Below are 12,726 nucleotides of genomic sequence, written 5' to 3'. Positions count from 1 at the left end.
CTGCCCACAGTCTTGGCCGGGGCTAGGGAGCAGGAAGTTCACTACCAACCACTTCTGTGGCGTATTGAGTCTCACAGATTTGTCATTCAGTACACAGCTTCTTTCTGCACAGCCTACACAGCTAAGCCCTGTACTATATTTCTCTCAGTTTTCCCTCCTCCACCCACAGTTCTGCTGACTTCTTTCCACACAGGAGAGACAGAACAGCTGAGGAAACAGCAGAGCGGTGGAAATTTTTTGAAAGTGTTTTGAGCCCACCCAACCTGAGGAGAGCATTCAAAGAAAAACAGGAAAGGGTGAGTAGGAGCTCCCTCAGCCCCCGCACACAAGCCGGGGATTGTCACTCCCGCCCACCCCCAAGCCCAGTAGGGGCCGACTGCTGGGACAGAGCCGCGGTGCCCACACACCAAAATATGCAAATGTGTCTTCTGTGAGGATGATGGAATGGAGGCAACTGCTCGGCTATTTCAGACACCACATCACGGAACTCGGGAGCACAGGAGGCACATTGCATTCAAACACCTACTCCGAGAGGTTAACCAGCAACTTTGGTCTTAGATTGGAATTTCTAGAGGCCGTCATACGGGAGAGTGAATGCAGGTCCGAAGATGGATGTGTTTCTGTTCTGGCAACCAAACTTAGCCTCCCTAATCTAAAGGGTAATCAATGCCCTCCATGTGTGTATGTGCAATTTCATATTACTCATCCTTTTCTCCCTTTTCATTTCAACTTCTCTTCCCACTCCAGACCAGAGCTTTTAAGGCTGTCTGTCTTTTCAGGGATTGAGGGTGAGAAAGAGATGTAAATTCGTTTAGTTCTTAGTCCTGTTGGGTTCCCCATCTCTCCTCTGCTAGAGATTCCAGCCAGTTAGAGGACTTGGAGTTGGCAAGGGCAAAAGGAGACCAGCTAATGCCATCATTCATCTACTCGTTCACTCATTAAATAGACCTTTAATAAACAGCTGCATAGATAAGGTTCCTGTCCTTACCCAGTTTTTTGTGGGGTTTCTTTTGTGTTTTGTTTTCTTTTCTTTTTGCATCTGATTTAGAACAGGGGTTTTGCATAGAACCTAAAATGTATGTAAGGGTTATGTAACCAATGGATCAACAAGATTATCAGTGTCCTTCCCTATAAGTGATCCATGAAAAGGCTTCCGGTCCACAGGTTAGACTAGTCTTATCTCCTAGTTAAGTATCCAAGCACTAAAATTAACTCATTCACCATTCTTCTTTACTTTGTTGGCACAGTTTATTTTTTTTTTTCCCATTGTGAATAGGAGATTATCCTCAAAGCTGACCTAACTTTTTTTGTTGGTGTCAGTATTATGTGTTCGATGTTGATGATATTTACCCATTCAGGTAACACATATGTATTGAGTAGCTACAATATGCCAGACGCTGTCTCAGGCACTGACGCTGCCACTTTAAATAATAATCCCTTCATGGAGCCAACAAGTGAGTGGGATCAGACAATCCTTGGCTTGCTGTTCTTTCCAACTTTAATTATGTACTGCTATGCAGAGAAACAAAGTGAAGAATGTGGTTCTAATAGAATGGAACAGTAGGGTTTGTTTGCCTTTGTTGGCTAGGGGTGATCAAGTGTTGAGGTTCTTTGTCTATCAATTCTACTGTCTGACTAGCTGTCTATAACTGACATCCTAGAGATTGGGCAATATAGATGATAGTAAATAGTTAATATTCTGTAGGGTTTTGAACCATCAGACATTGTAGGGAATGTTTTAAAGTTGGCTGTAAGAACCAGATGGTCAAAGACCTAAGACACATGGCTACTCCAGAAGAGTAGAATTTTCCTTCCCTCCTGAACTCTTAAATTGGAGAACAAAAGAGATACAAATGAGTTTTGCAGCACTGGGACTCTGAAATTAAGGATGAATTATTTCACAGTCTGTTGATGCCAACCAGAGGTATAAGGTATTGAGGTTTCTTGTATTCGTGAGGGATCACAGGGTAGTGATTTGTGGCCAACACAATTGTGCTTGCCTCAAAAAATTATCTATTGTAAGATTCAGCAGGGATCCAGAGAGGCTGGAGAGTCATCCCTGGGCTGTGGATTGAACATACCATTCTACCTCCTGGCACTGAGGGGTCTTTTAGCACCTAATTGGAAAAGAGGTCCATCTCCAACACAGCCCCGAACTGTCAACAAGCCTTCTGCATGTGGAATCTCCCTTCACTTCTAGCTTGCTGGACCACATCCATTCAATAACAAAGGATTCTTGTAGTGTTCCATAACTTCTACAAACTTCTGCTTATCCAGCCTCTCAAATGCTCTCCTTTGGCAAGAAAAATAAAAATGAACCCACTGGCAAAGTCTCAAAGGGATAAACTCATGACAAGTCATGTTTTAATAAGCTCAACTTTTGTCTTAATGAAATTGGTGGATGGCCATTTTTTCCCTAGAAATGGAACTGTCAATGATTTCTCTGGCTTTGATGAAGGATTTGTTTGGAATGCATTGTTCACTGTTGATATCAAATGGACTTTTTTTTTTGAGGGCCCCAGGATGATCAGAGAAATGAAAAACTTTAATTAAAGGGGTTTTGAATGGTACTGTATTCTCTCTTTACATCTATGTTTTTCATGTGACAAAGGAAACCCAGGATACACAATAACTTCCACTTGTCAGGCTGTTAAGGTATGCTAACTCAGTCTGTGTAATGACACAAGTTTTAGAACTAGTGGAAAGAATAAGACAAACCTGAGTGTGCATCCTGACTCCAAACTCTCACTCCGTCATTTAATACCTTGGCCAAATTATTTAACCTCCCTGAGTCTCATTCAATGGAAGTCATGACCTCCCTCCTAGAATTGTCGAGAGGGTTAGATGAAATTTAGCACAGTTCCTGGCATGTTGAAGGCCCTCAGTGATGCCATTCCCCCTTCCATCCCCCCATTCCCTTCTCCCTGTAGCTGCATTTATGAGATGACATCACAGTTCCCTCAGTGAGATGGCTACTAGGTCTCAGGGTTTCTCTCAGATTTCTGCTGATTTAAGAATCCAACTGTGCTGGTATTATTTATGCAAATGTCAGCTGGGGACCGATGCTATAACAAGGATGAGTCACTTCAGAGCATTCCTTCACAGTCTCATCTTGCCTCAGAAAGAACTGGGCTTTCCTCACTGATGGTGAAGAATGATGGGAGAGATTGCCCTGGGACTCAGGCACTCAAGACCAAATGCTCTCCTAGCATCAAGAGTCTTTTGCAGAGAATGTCCAGGACTCTCCTGGGTGACATTCAACAGTGGTTAGCAGCTTGGACTGTGAAATCTAACAAAACAAGGTTTGAATCCTGATTGCCACTCACTAGCTGCTAGCGTCTCAAAGCATATGTTTTCTCTCAGAGTTCGTTTGAGGATTAAATAAGGCAACATACATAAGGCACTTAGAATAGTGACTTGGCACATAGTAAATGCTCAATAGAAGCCAGTTATAATCTCTCTCTCTTTGTCTCTGTCTTTGTCTCCCTCTCTCTCCCTCTTTTCTCTCTCTTCCTCTGTCTCTCTGTTTCTGTCTCTGTTGGTCTGTCTGGTCTGTCTGTCTGTGAGTTAACCTCTCGGCTATTTGCTGATCATTGAAGCCTGCCTTCTAGCAATTGGCACATTAACAGAGATGTTGTTTCTTGTACATTTACTACGTTCTCACTCCTGCTGAAATGTCTACATCCCACCTATACACACTCCACTCAACATTAATTTGTCCTTTGATCATTATTTTGTGAAGCCTGCCTTCACATACTTGAAAGAAACTATAATTATTGCTCAGTCATATGAAACCTCACATCATAACTAAATAAATAGCTGTTGATTGATAATGAAAATAATCAAGAGCTTAAATAATATACTTTATTAAAAAGCTATCTAATTTCATACCATTATTTCCAAGTTCCATATCCTGCCAAAATAGTTTATCTCAGTAAATTTGGTTTTAAAAAAATCTCTATCAAAATATGAATATTAATAATAATGATCTGAATCTTCATCATGGAACACAAAGTTGCCCTATTGCCATGGATTGGAGGTTAATAAGTAAATGAAGTAACATTTACCAAAGGTCCTCTGGATGCACAGCCCTTTATTGATAAATTTTAGCTTCGTAATTTTAGTGAGAGAGCTTTACATTTCTTTTTTCCAGAAAAAGTCTCTAGATTCTTCATGCTCTTGAAGAGGCAGGTATATCTCTGTGATAATATATATGTCATTAGGTCCTTTATATTACCAATATATCATGGAGACATTCAAATTTACATTATATACAAGCTCGCTATTAGTCTCCTGAGTTAGGTGGTACCTATTCTGATCTAACTACTAAAAAGCAGATAACATATGCATATATCCTGTCTAATGACTCAAATTAAATGTATCTCAAAGAAAGTTCTATCTTATTAAAATTCACATATATTTTTCTTACAAGGGAGTGATTATTCTGCATTGCAGCACGTGTTTATTACAAACTTAGAGTTCATTGACGAATAGTGATGGAGTTGCAAATCAAGTCAACGGCTTAATTAGCTCAGGAGGATTTTAGGAAGCTTTTCTCCCTCTGTGAGCATAAGCTTAGAGGTTAGCTTGGAGGCCTGTGCTGGGTTCCTGGTACCCCAGGCTCTCCCCATGGAGACGGATCTTTACCTGAGGCCCTCGCCCTCGGGAGAGTGCTGTCTGCAGTACTCCAAAGTGTAGGTCTCAGTGGCCTCTGGGTTGGCAGGCCGCCATCGGATGGTGGCCGTGTTCCAACACACAGTACAGTCCTCGGCACAGATCACAGGGGTGGAGGGCGCTGCAGAGAGAGAACCAAGTCAATTGTGGCTCACTCTATGGCAGTTCTGCTTCCCTGGTACTCTGGGAAGAATGCTTGGGCGTGATTTTATTTTAATTTTTGACTAAAAAATACATTCTAGGTTGAAAATCCAAAAGATATAAAAATGTATACAGTGAAAAGTCTCCCTCTCACCCCTGCCTTCCAAATTGCCCAGTTTTCACCCATCCGCAAACAGCTTCTAAAAGTAGCTTCCTATAAATCCTACCAGAGTTTCTTCATACATATACAAGTAAATAAAAGTATTCTTGTCCCCTTCCTTTACACAAAAGTTAGCCATGATCTTGCCATCAATAGGTGCTCAATAAATACTTGTTTTAAAAGGCAAGAAGAAAGGATAAACCAGTGGAAGTAAGTTAACTGCCTCAGAGGGGTATCCAAGACAGGCCAGGGCAGGGACAGTTACAATTATCTTAAAGGCAATGCAAACTCGGCTTATCCTACACCTGCTTCAGCCCCCTGTGAAAAGGTTCCATCATGGGAATGCATTCCCAGCTGAATACCATTGCTGAGAAACCTTTTGGGGGCTCCCAGCACCTATATGAGGAAGCCTGAGCTTCTTACCTTAGCAAATGTGAACTCTATACACTATACCTTTCTCATCTCATGTCTCCCCTCTCCTTGTTTTTAAGTCAAAGAAATAATACCAAAATTCTTGTTGTATACTGCACACTCCATACTCTTTCTTACCTGGGCACCTGTGCTCATTTGTCTTCTTCAAATGGAATACACTCCTTTAACACATTATTCCTACTGATTCTTTAAGGATTCCATTCAGACATCAGTTCTAGGAAGCCATTCCTGACCCTGTCCCTGCCCTGGCCTGTCTCGGATACCCCTCTGGAGTGTTCTGGATCACGGCCCTTACCACACAGTTTTTATAATCTTTTGTTCTGTGTCTCCCGCACTTGAGTATGAGCTTTGTGAGAAGAGCCCAGTCTTATTTCTTGTTGTAAACCCAGCACTGCACAATACCCAGCACACAATAGGTGCTTAACAAATGCTTATTGGTAGATCTTAATAGTCTGTGAAGAATTGAGTATTGCCTCCTAACACCCCCTTAACATCTCTTTACCTGTTCTAAAAATTGCCCTTTCGCTGGGCAGGCTACATCCGGTGAAATTCACAGCCATTACCCATACTTGATAGCATCGGTCAGGTTCTAAATCTTCAAAAACGCAGTAGCTTTCTTTCACGGTCACTCTGTATTCTTCTACCAAATCTAGCATAAAACACAATCATAAACGCTAGGGTATCTTCCTAAGTTAGTTGAAAGTTACAGTTATTGGAAAAATAACACATTTTTCAGTGGGAAACACAAACTGATAAACTTACAGATACTACTGTGTGATAGATAGCACTTTAGAACACTTAAAGCAACAGCATTCTGCAAGATATTTAGAATGACATAGTATTACTTGTGAACACTTACCAGAAAATAATAGCATATTAGTAAGATCCTGAGCTTCATATTCCGCAATTAAAGTAACTTATTTCAATAGCAAATACTAAAATTGCAGAGTTTATGTTAACTTAAATCTCAGTAATACATTCTCAAGAAAATTCTTAAGAAGCAATGCCAATATTTCAGGAGAGTATGTAATAAAATAAGGACAATCCCACGTTTTCTAAATTTATGATGTTAAAAAGCATCTTTACAGATTAGTAAAGCATTTTAGTATTCAGTATGATTTTCCAAGTTTCAAATCCTGCTTCCTTCTCATGAATTCCAGAATCCTTTCCCCTAGAGATTTCCACAATTTATAGAAATACTTAAACACCTTTGATAGAGTATAAACTATTCTAAGAAATAACTTTGTTTAGTCAAGACATTTCCTAAAATTACTTATATTATTTTCAATATGTTAGTAGTAAATATTACTCAATAACATTCTGAACACCTGCCCCTTGGGCCAATCTGATTATTCTTACTGAAATTTTCTCTCCTTTTAAAAGAACAATTTTCTTTTCTAAATTAGCTTATGGTAATTCCAGTTATCCTCTCTTATTACTCCAGGATGTTACATCTTCAAAACCCCTCCAGTTAAGAAACCCAGATTGTTCCCTTTTAAAGTAAATTTAAGAGATCTTCAACTCAGAAGGTTTCTTCAATTGCATCTCTCTTTCCCAATGAGCTATACTTTCTGCGCAGAAAGTTTGGCTTAAATAATATCATAAAGACATATACACTGAAAAACATTTCCCCATAGCCTAGAACTTGTGACTGCAGTTTTCAATGGAATTATCCTTTTAGGCTAAGTCCTGTTAGCCTGGTACTCCTTTTAACAGAGCACATAGCATATGTTACTAGAGACCTAATACACACCGCATGGTATCACAGTCTAGACCATCAGAATAATGAACTGGCATCAGCAGAGTTCAAGGCATTGAATGAATGAGACACAGCACAGGTAAGTGGGGCATGGTGCGGGGCGTCGGGGGGTGGTGGCGGTGAAGCACTTTTAAAAAGTACTCCAGGAAATAAACAGTTGTTAAGAGGAGTCTTGGAGAGGCATGAAGTTCCATGATATAGCTGGATAGACACGGTGAAGTGTGGTATAACAGAACAAACACAGAGTCAAGCAAATAAAAACGTAAGCTTTGGAATCTGAAAGATCTGTATTTAAAACCTGCCCTGGTCCCAAGTAACTTGTGTGGTCTTGGGCAAATTATTTAATCTCACATCAGTTTTCTCATTTGCAAATGCAGATAAGAGCACTTTCCTTGTTGTGCTGTGACAGGTATATGGTAATAGGTCCCCAATAAGATAGGAGTTCTTATAGACAAACTTAGCCAACTTTACAATATGCCTATGGTTGCTTTCTTACTTTTTTTCTAATTTAAATAAGTATCACATGACATCTGAAAAGACTTAAATACTGGTTAACAGTGAAATACATTATAATTCATTCCTTATTACAAATTGGGTTCCTATGCCATGTCAATCCTGTCACATGCTCATCTGATTTCCAAAATAAATGGGTCTATCTTCAACAAGCAACACAGAAGGCCAGCACTCCCAGCTCTGATTCATCAGGAAGTACAACCTCAAACTGCCTGGCTTCTAGGTCTTATTAGAGGTCCTAGAGGTATCTACAGAGGCTCAACTATATGACGTGCCACCCATTCACCCTCCTAAGCACTTTCACCTCTATCTTCGCATTAATTTGGGACACCAGAAGACTACACCATACAGTCTTCTCATGCCTTGAGAAGTGTGAACTCTGAATTTACCTTTATAGTTTGTTTTCAGCTTTTATCAAAGGTGGATCTGAGAAATGCCAACCATGACATCCAATGCTGCATTTGCACTAAAATTACTGTGGAGGACAGCGTCCTATATACAGCTCATTTCTCCTCTACAAAGTGGCACACTTTATACTTGTCTTTTAGACTTCAGTTCTGATTGAAACTTTGTTTTCAACACTTTGGTACATTACCTCCTGCCTGAAAATGAGAATCACTTAATTTCTCCTGTTAACCTGAGAACTCAAAGCCAAATTTGAATTTCAAGTACAGTATTCATGTTGATCATTAGGATGATATTTACGCATTTTTGTTTTCCTTGATCCTGATTTCTAAATTTTGCTTACATGTTATTTCATTATACGATTGTTGGTTCATTGTTGTTTTTGTAAGTGTCTACACGTGCTTTGTGGAAAGAGCCATAATATGTATATGTTTAAATACTACACATTAAGATATAGAAATGTACATATGCACCTGAATTTGTGTTAGCAATCCTACCATTTACTTCCTGGTCATCTTGTGGCTCCTCCATGCAGTAAACCTGGAATGAGTCAACGACATCTTCCTTGTTCATGCTCCAGTAAACTGCAATCGTTGTGCTAGTGGCAGAATTTGGTTCCTGAGGTTCTAATCTAGGAGGCTGTGGAACTGGAATATAAGCAAGATTTATTATCAGTAATGCTGCTTTTATTGATTGATTTCTTTTTCTTTTTGCAAAAGTCACTTGTACTTACTGATAAAAATGGAAACAATACAGAAGTACATGGAGTAAAGCTGGGAGGACTACCTTGTTCCCAACAGCCCACAACCCCAAGGATATTCCTTGGAGGCAACCACTGTTACAGTTGAGTGTGTCTCCCTCCAAAATGTCTTGTCAGCATGTGTACATATATACATATAGTATACATAGAAGTAAACAAAAAATGGATCTCCCAATGGGATCACTTGATAATATTCTTCTGTAATCCTATATTTAGAGCAATAAACTTATACAAGTTAGAGGATTCATCAAATGATTTGGTTTTCCTTCAAAACAAAACTTTGAGAACACATTGCTAGATAACCAATGTTGTATCCTTCTACATCAGTATAGAAACTATATTCAGATAGAGACAAATGAAACCCTTTTTAGCTATAGTTGCTATATCATCAAGGCTGAAAAAGACTTGCATGAATAAAGTACCAAAATACACTTTCTGAAACGACTATCCCATTTTTTCCATCTCCAACATGACTATACCTACAACTTTCTAAAACAAAATGTAAAAATTACATGGGGGAAAAAGTACCCTATTAACTGATTCAAATATAAGGTTTAGATATCTAGTATAAATCCATTGTTCTGAATTTTAAAGACAACAATATTCTCAAGTGTTTTACTAGAGATTTCAAAGGTTTATAATTATGCATATTGAACATTAACAGCATATACGACACCATAAATCAAGCTCCTATACAATTCTCCTCTAAAATTTTTGAGATATAAAAGCACTGAACATAGTTTACAAATTAAAGGAAAAGGTTATTCCCATAGTTGAAAAGATGTCCTGTTTTAAAATTTATTTGTGTTGTTATTTTCCTATCAACAATTTCCTGAGAGATGAGCTTGCTGAATAATACAGGCCAAATTTTGTGAGATTACTTTATTAAAAGTCAACACTGAAGGGAAAGAAAACAAAGTTTAGTTCAACAGGAAAGTGGAAATTAGAAGAAATAAATGGGTCTAAATTTAGTAAATGGAACAAAAAGAGACACATTGAAAAGATTCAATAAAGAGATAAAGACCTGAAGAAATACACAGTTATGAAAAATGAGAAGCAGGATAAGAGACTGGGCAAGTTCATGGGCTTTGGAGCAGAGAGGCTGGCCTAAGGTTAAATGCCAGATCCCCCACTTAGGAGCTGTGTTATCTCAGCTTCAGTTCCTCCATCTTTAAAATGGGAAAACGACAGTAATACCATTTCCTCCCAGGGCTGTTTTAAAAAGCAAGATAATGTATATTAAGTGCTTAGCAATGTATCTGACACATAACCAGTGTTAACATTCAGAAAGCAACATGGCCTTTTGCAGGAGCACAGAAAATGGAGGGGAGAAGGCAGGAAGCCCCTGAAGATGGGAGCTGAAGTAGAGACCCATCATCTGGTAAATCACAGAGGGAACACAGAGGTAAGACATGCTGGGAGCCTGCATGATAAGGCAGGAAGCCTGCCTGTCAGAGCACCTCCCCAAGGACTGATAGTGGTTCAGAGACTCTTATACTATCTTTGACTTTTCTGTCTTCCCAGCAGGAAATCAGTGTCACATTCTAAAGGAGTCCATCCAGATAAATGTAGTTCAGTAAATTTTCATGTTGCCCAGATTTATGGAAGAGCCAAGCAGATTGACTATTATCAATCATCTTTGAAGCAGTGCTGGAGAACTTCTTAAGGCATGAACAACGAAAATGCAGCTTTTTTCTCTATGAATTATAAATTGCGCTATAGCTGCCTTTTTAAAAATGGCAACATCTTTTCAAAAATCTCTCTCTCAGGTAGCTTAACAAACTTAAAATTGATAACTGACCCCAAAATCAACAAATTTTAAGGAATAAGCAGTTGTAGGGAATTAAGCAAAGCATGTAGGCTAGAAATAATTTTGTACTTAATCTATTCCTGTAAAAACATTAAAATTAAAACATCTTTTTTCAAAACAAGAACCACTTTTGTTCTTCAAAATATTCTAAAATTAAGAAGGGAGTATGACTATTCCATAGATGTAATCTAATAACAGTGGCTGGATTTACAATTCCTGTGTGGCAAAAGGACATCAGAAGCTCAGATTTTACACGTTAGCAATGCTACTTACACTTCTGTAGTAATAAACTTGAGTAGGAGTAATGCCAAAAAATGCAAAATGATTTTAAGGCTTCTTTGCCAGAGGCTAAGGAACTAGGCAGAGCATCGCCCCATGGATTCCCTCTGCCTGACAGTGTGCCCATAAAGAGCTGTCATGCTTGGCGAGCTAAGCATTAGATCAACCCGCACTTCAGTACCTGTGGTGGATACAGATTCCCACTCAACCTAGCTTTCAAAAAAGTCCTCAGGAGAACAGCTTGATTTGCAGTAGCCCAAATGTGAAACCAACCCAAAAGTACATCGATGAGTGAATGGATAAGCAAAATGCAGTATAGACAGCCAATGGAATTTATTCAGCTTTAATAAGGAAGGGCATTCTGACACATGGTACAACACGGATGAACTTTGAGGACATTATGCTAAGTGAAATAAGCCAGTCACAAAAAGACAAATACTGCATAATTCCACTTATATGAGGTACCTAGAGTGCTTTAAATTCATACAGACAGGAAGTAGAATGGTGGTTGCCAGAGGCTGGGGGGAGGGGGCGGGGGCAGGAGGAATGAGGAGTTGGTATTTAATAGATACAGTTTCAGTCTTGCAAGATGAAAAGAATTCGGGAGATGGATTAGTGGTGATGGTTGTACGATAGTGGCTTCAACATGGTTAAAATGGTAAATTTTATTTTATGCATATTTTACCACAATTAAAAGAAAAAGTTCTTAGGAGCAGAGTCCAGGAAGCCTTGGATGTCACTAATCTATAGTTACCCGTCCTTTCACAGCAATGCACTCAGCCTCTTTGGTGTAGAGCAGTGGTTCAAGTGCAAAGACTCTGAAGCCAAACTCCACCCGCCACACACCACCCCCCCCCCGCAAATAGCTGTGTATCTAGGGCAATATGAGAGGCATTTCTCTGTTCCCTTTATTTCCTCACCTGTCAAATGGCAATAACAATAAAACCTACCTCCTAGAGTTGCTGTGAGATTAGCTGACAGTCTAATTAGATAACAGTCTCCACACTGCCAGGCATCATGTAAGCACGGAAGAAATGTTAGGGGCTGCTCTGTTTCTCATCATAAAGGTCACATCCTTTCCTTATTATATCTGTTTATTACAGTGATCAGATTAGCTTTTCAGGCACCCGGTGAGGACTTTATAGCTGAGAGATGTTGTTGGTCACAAAATGAGCAAAAACTATCTAGCAGCAAGTCAACACCCTGGGCTCCAATTCTGGGAAGCAGATGTACAACGAATGCCATTTATATCTCAGAGACCAGTCTCCCCATAACAGTTTGGAACTACTGGGACTGCCACATGCACTGTTTCTGAATGAATCATGAACACTTTATGACAAATTTAACTCTGTGACCTCTAAAATATACAAAATGCCCTCTTATTGCCCATCAGATATTCAAAAGAATAGCCTTCTAAATAAACAACAGCATATAACGAATCCCTTAAAAGCAAAAGAGCTCCTCTGTTGACCAGAATTTCTTGGTTTGCAACCGCTGCTCTATTCAAATGCTTCTTAAAGACATTACAAGAAAATACCCTTTTGTTCTGAGATATTTCTAGAGAAAACCCGTTAGGACAAATGACTGAATTTTTCATTTTATATAGGGTTGATGGGTTTTGCGGGGGCGGGGTGCTTTTCTGTTTTTCAGTTTTTTTTAAAGACACAGTAACCTTTTACTAGTTACTAAATTAAAACTCTTCCCACAGGAATGAAAGTTAATCATCAATTTGAAAACAGAAGTTGTCTTTAAGGTTTGCTTTAGAAGACTATAGCATCTTTTAAGGAGGGCAT

General features: G+C 39.2%; 1 protein-coding gene across 4 annotated transcripts in view; it reads right to left on the bottom strand.

Annotated features, from left to right (window-relative positions):
- Positions 1 to 12,726, bottom strand: part of CMYA5 (cardiomyopathy associated 5) — a 113,415-nt gene that overhangs the window by 24,493 nt on the left and 76,196 nt on the right. For 2 of the 4 annotated variants that reach the window (XM_082374639.1, XM_082374637.1), the window contains exons 7-9: positions 8,558 to 8,731; positions 5,910 to 6,056; positions 4,648 to 4,795 (exon numbers count right to left, since the gene is read on the bottom strand). In XM_082374639.1, coding sequence (XP_082230765.1) covers positions 4,648 to 4,795; positions 5,910 to 6,056; positions 8,558 to 8,731 — 469 coding nt within the window. Of the gene's footprint in view, positions 1 to 4,647; positions 4,796 to 5,909; positions 6,057 to 8,557; positions 8,732 to 12,726 lie in introns of those variants that run through there. The other 2 variants (XM_082374638.1, XR_014238982.1) reach the window with 2 other exon arrangements.

This window comes from Balaenoptera borealis, assembly GCF_965194805.1.
Source record: "Balaenoptera borealis genome assembly, chromosome: 2".
Taxonomy (NCBI): domain Eukaryota; kingdom Metazoa; phylum Chordata; class Mammalia; order Artiodactyla; family Balaenopteridae; genus Balaenoptera; species Balaenoptera borealis.
The sequence above is the reverse complement of the archived record's forward strand: the minus strand, read 5'-3'. Positions and strand labels throughout refer to the sequence as shown.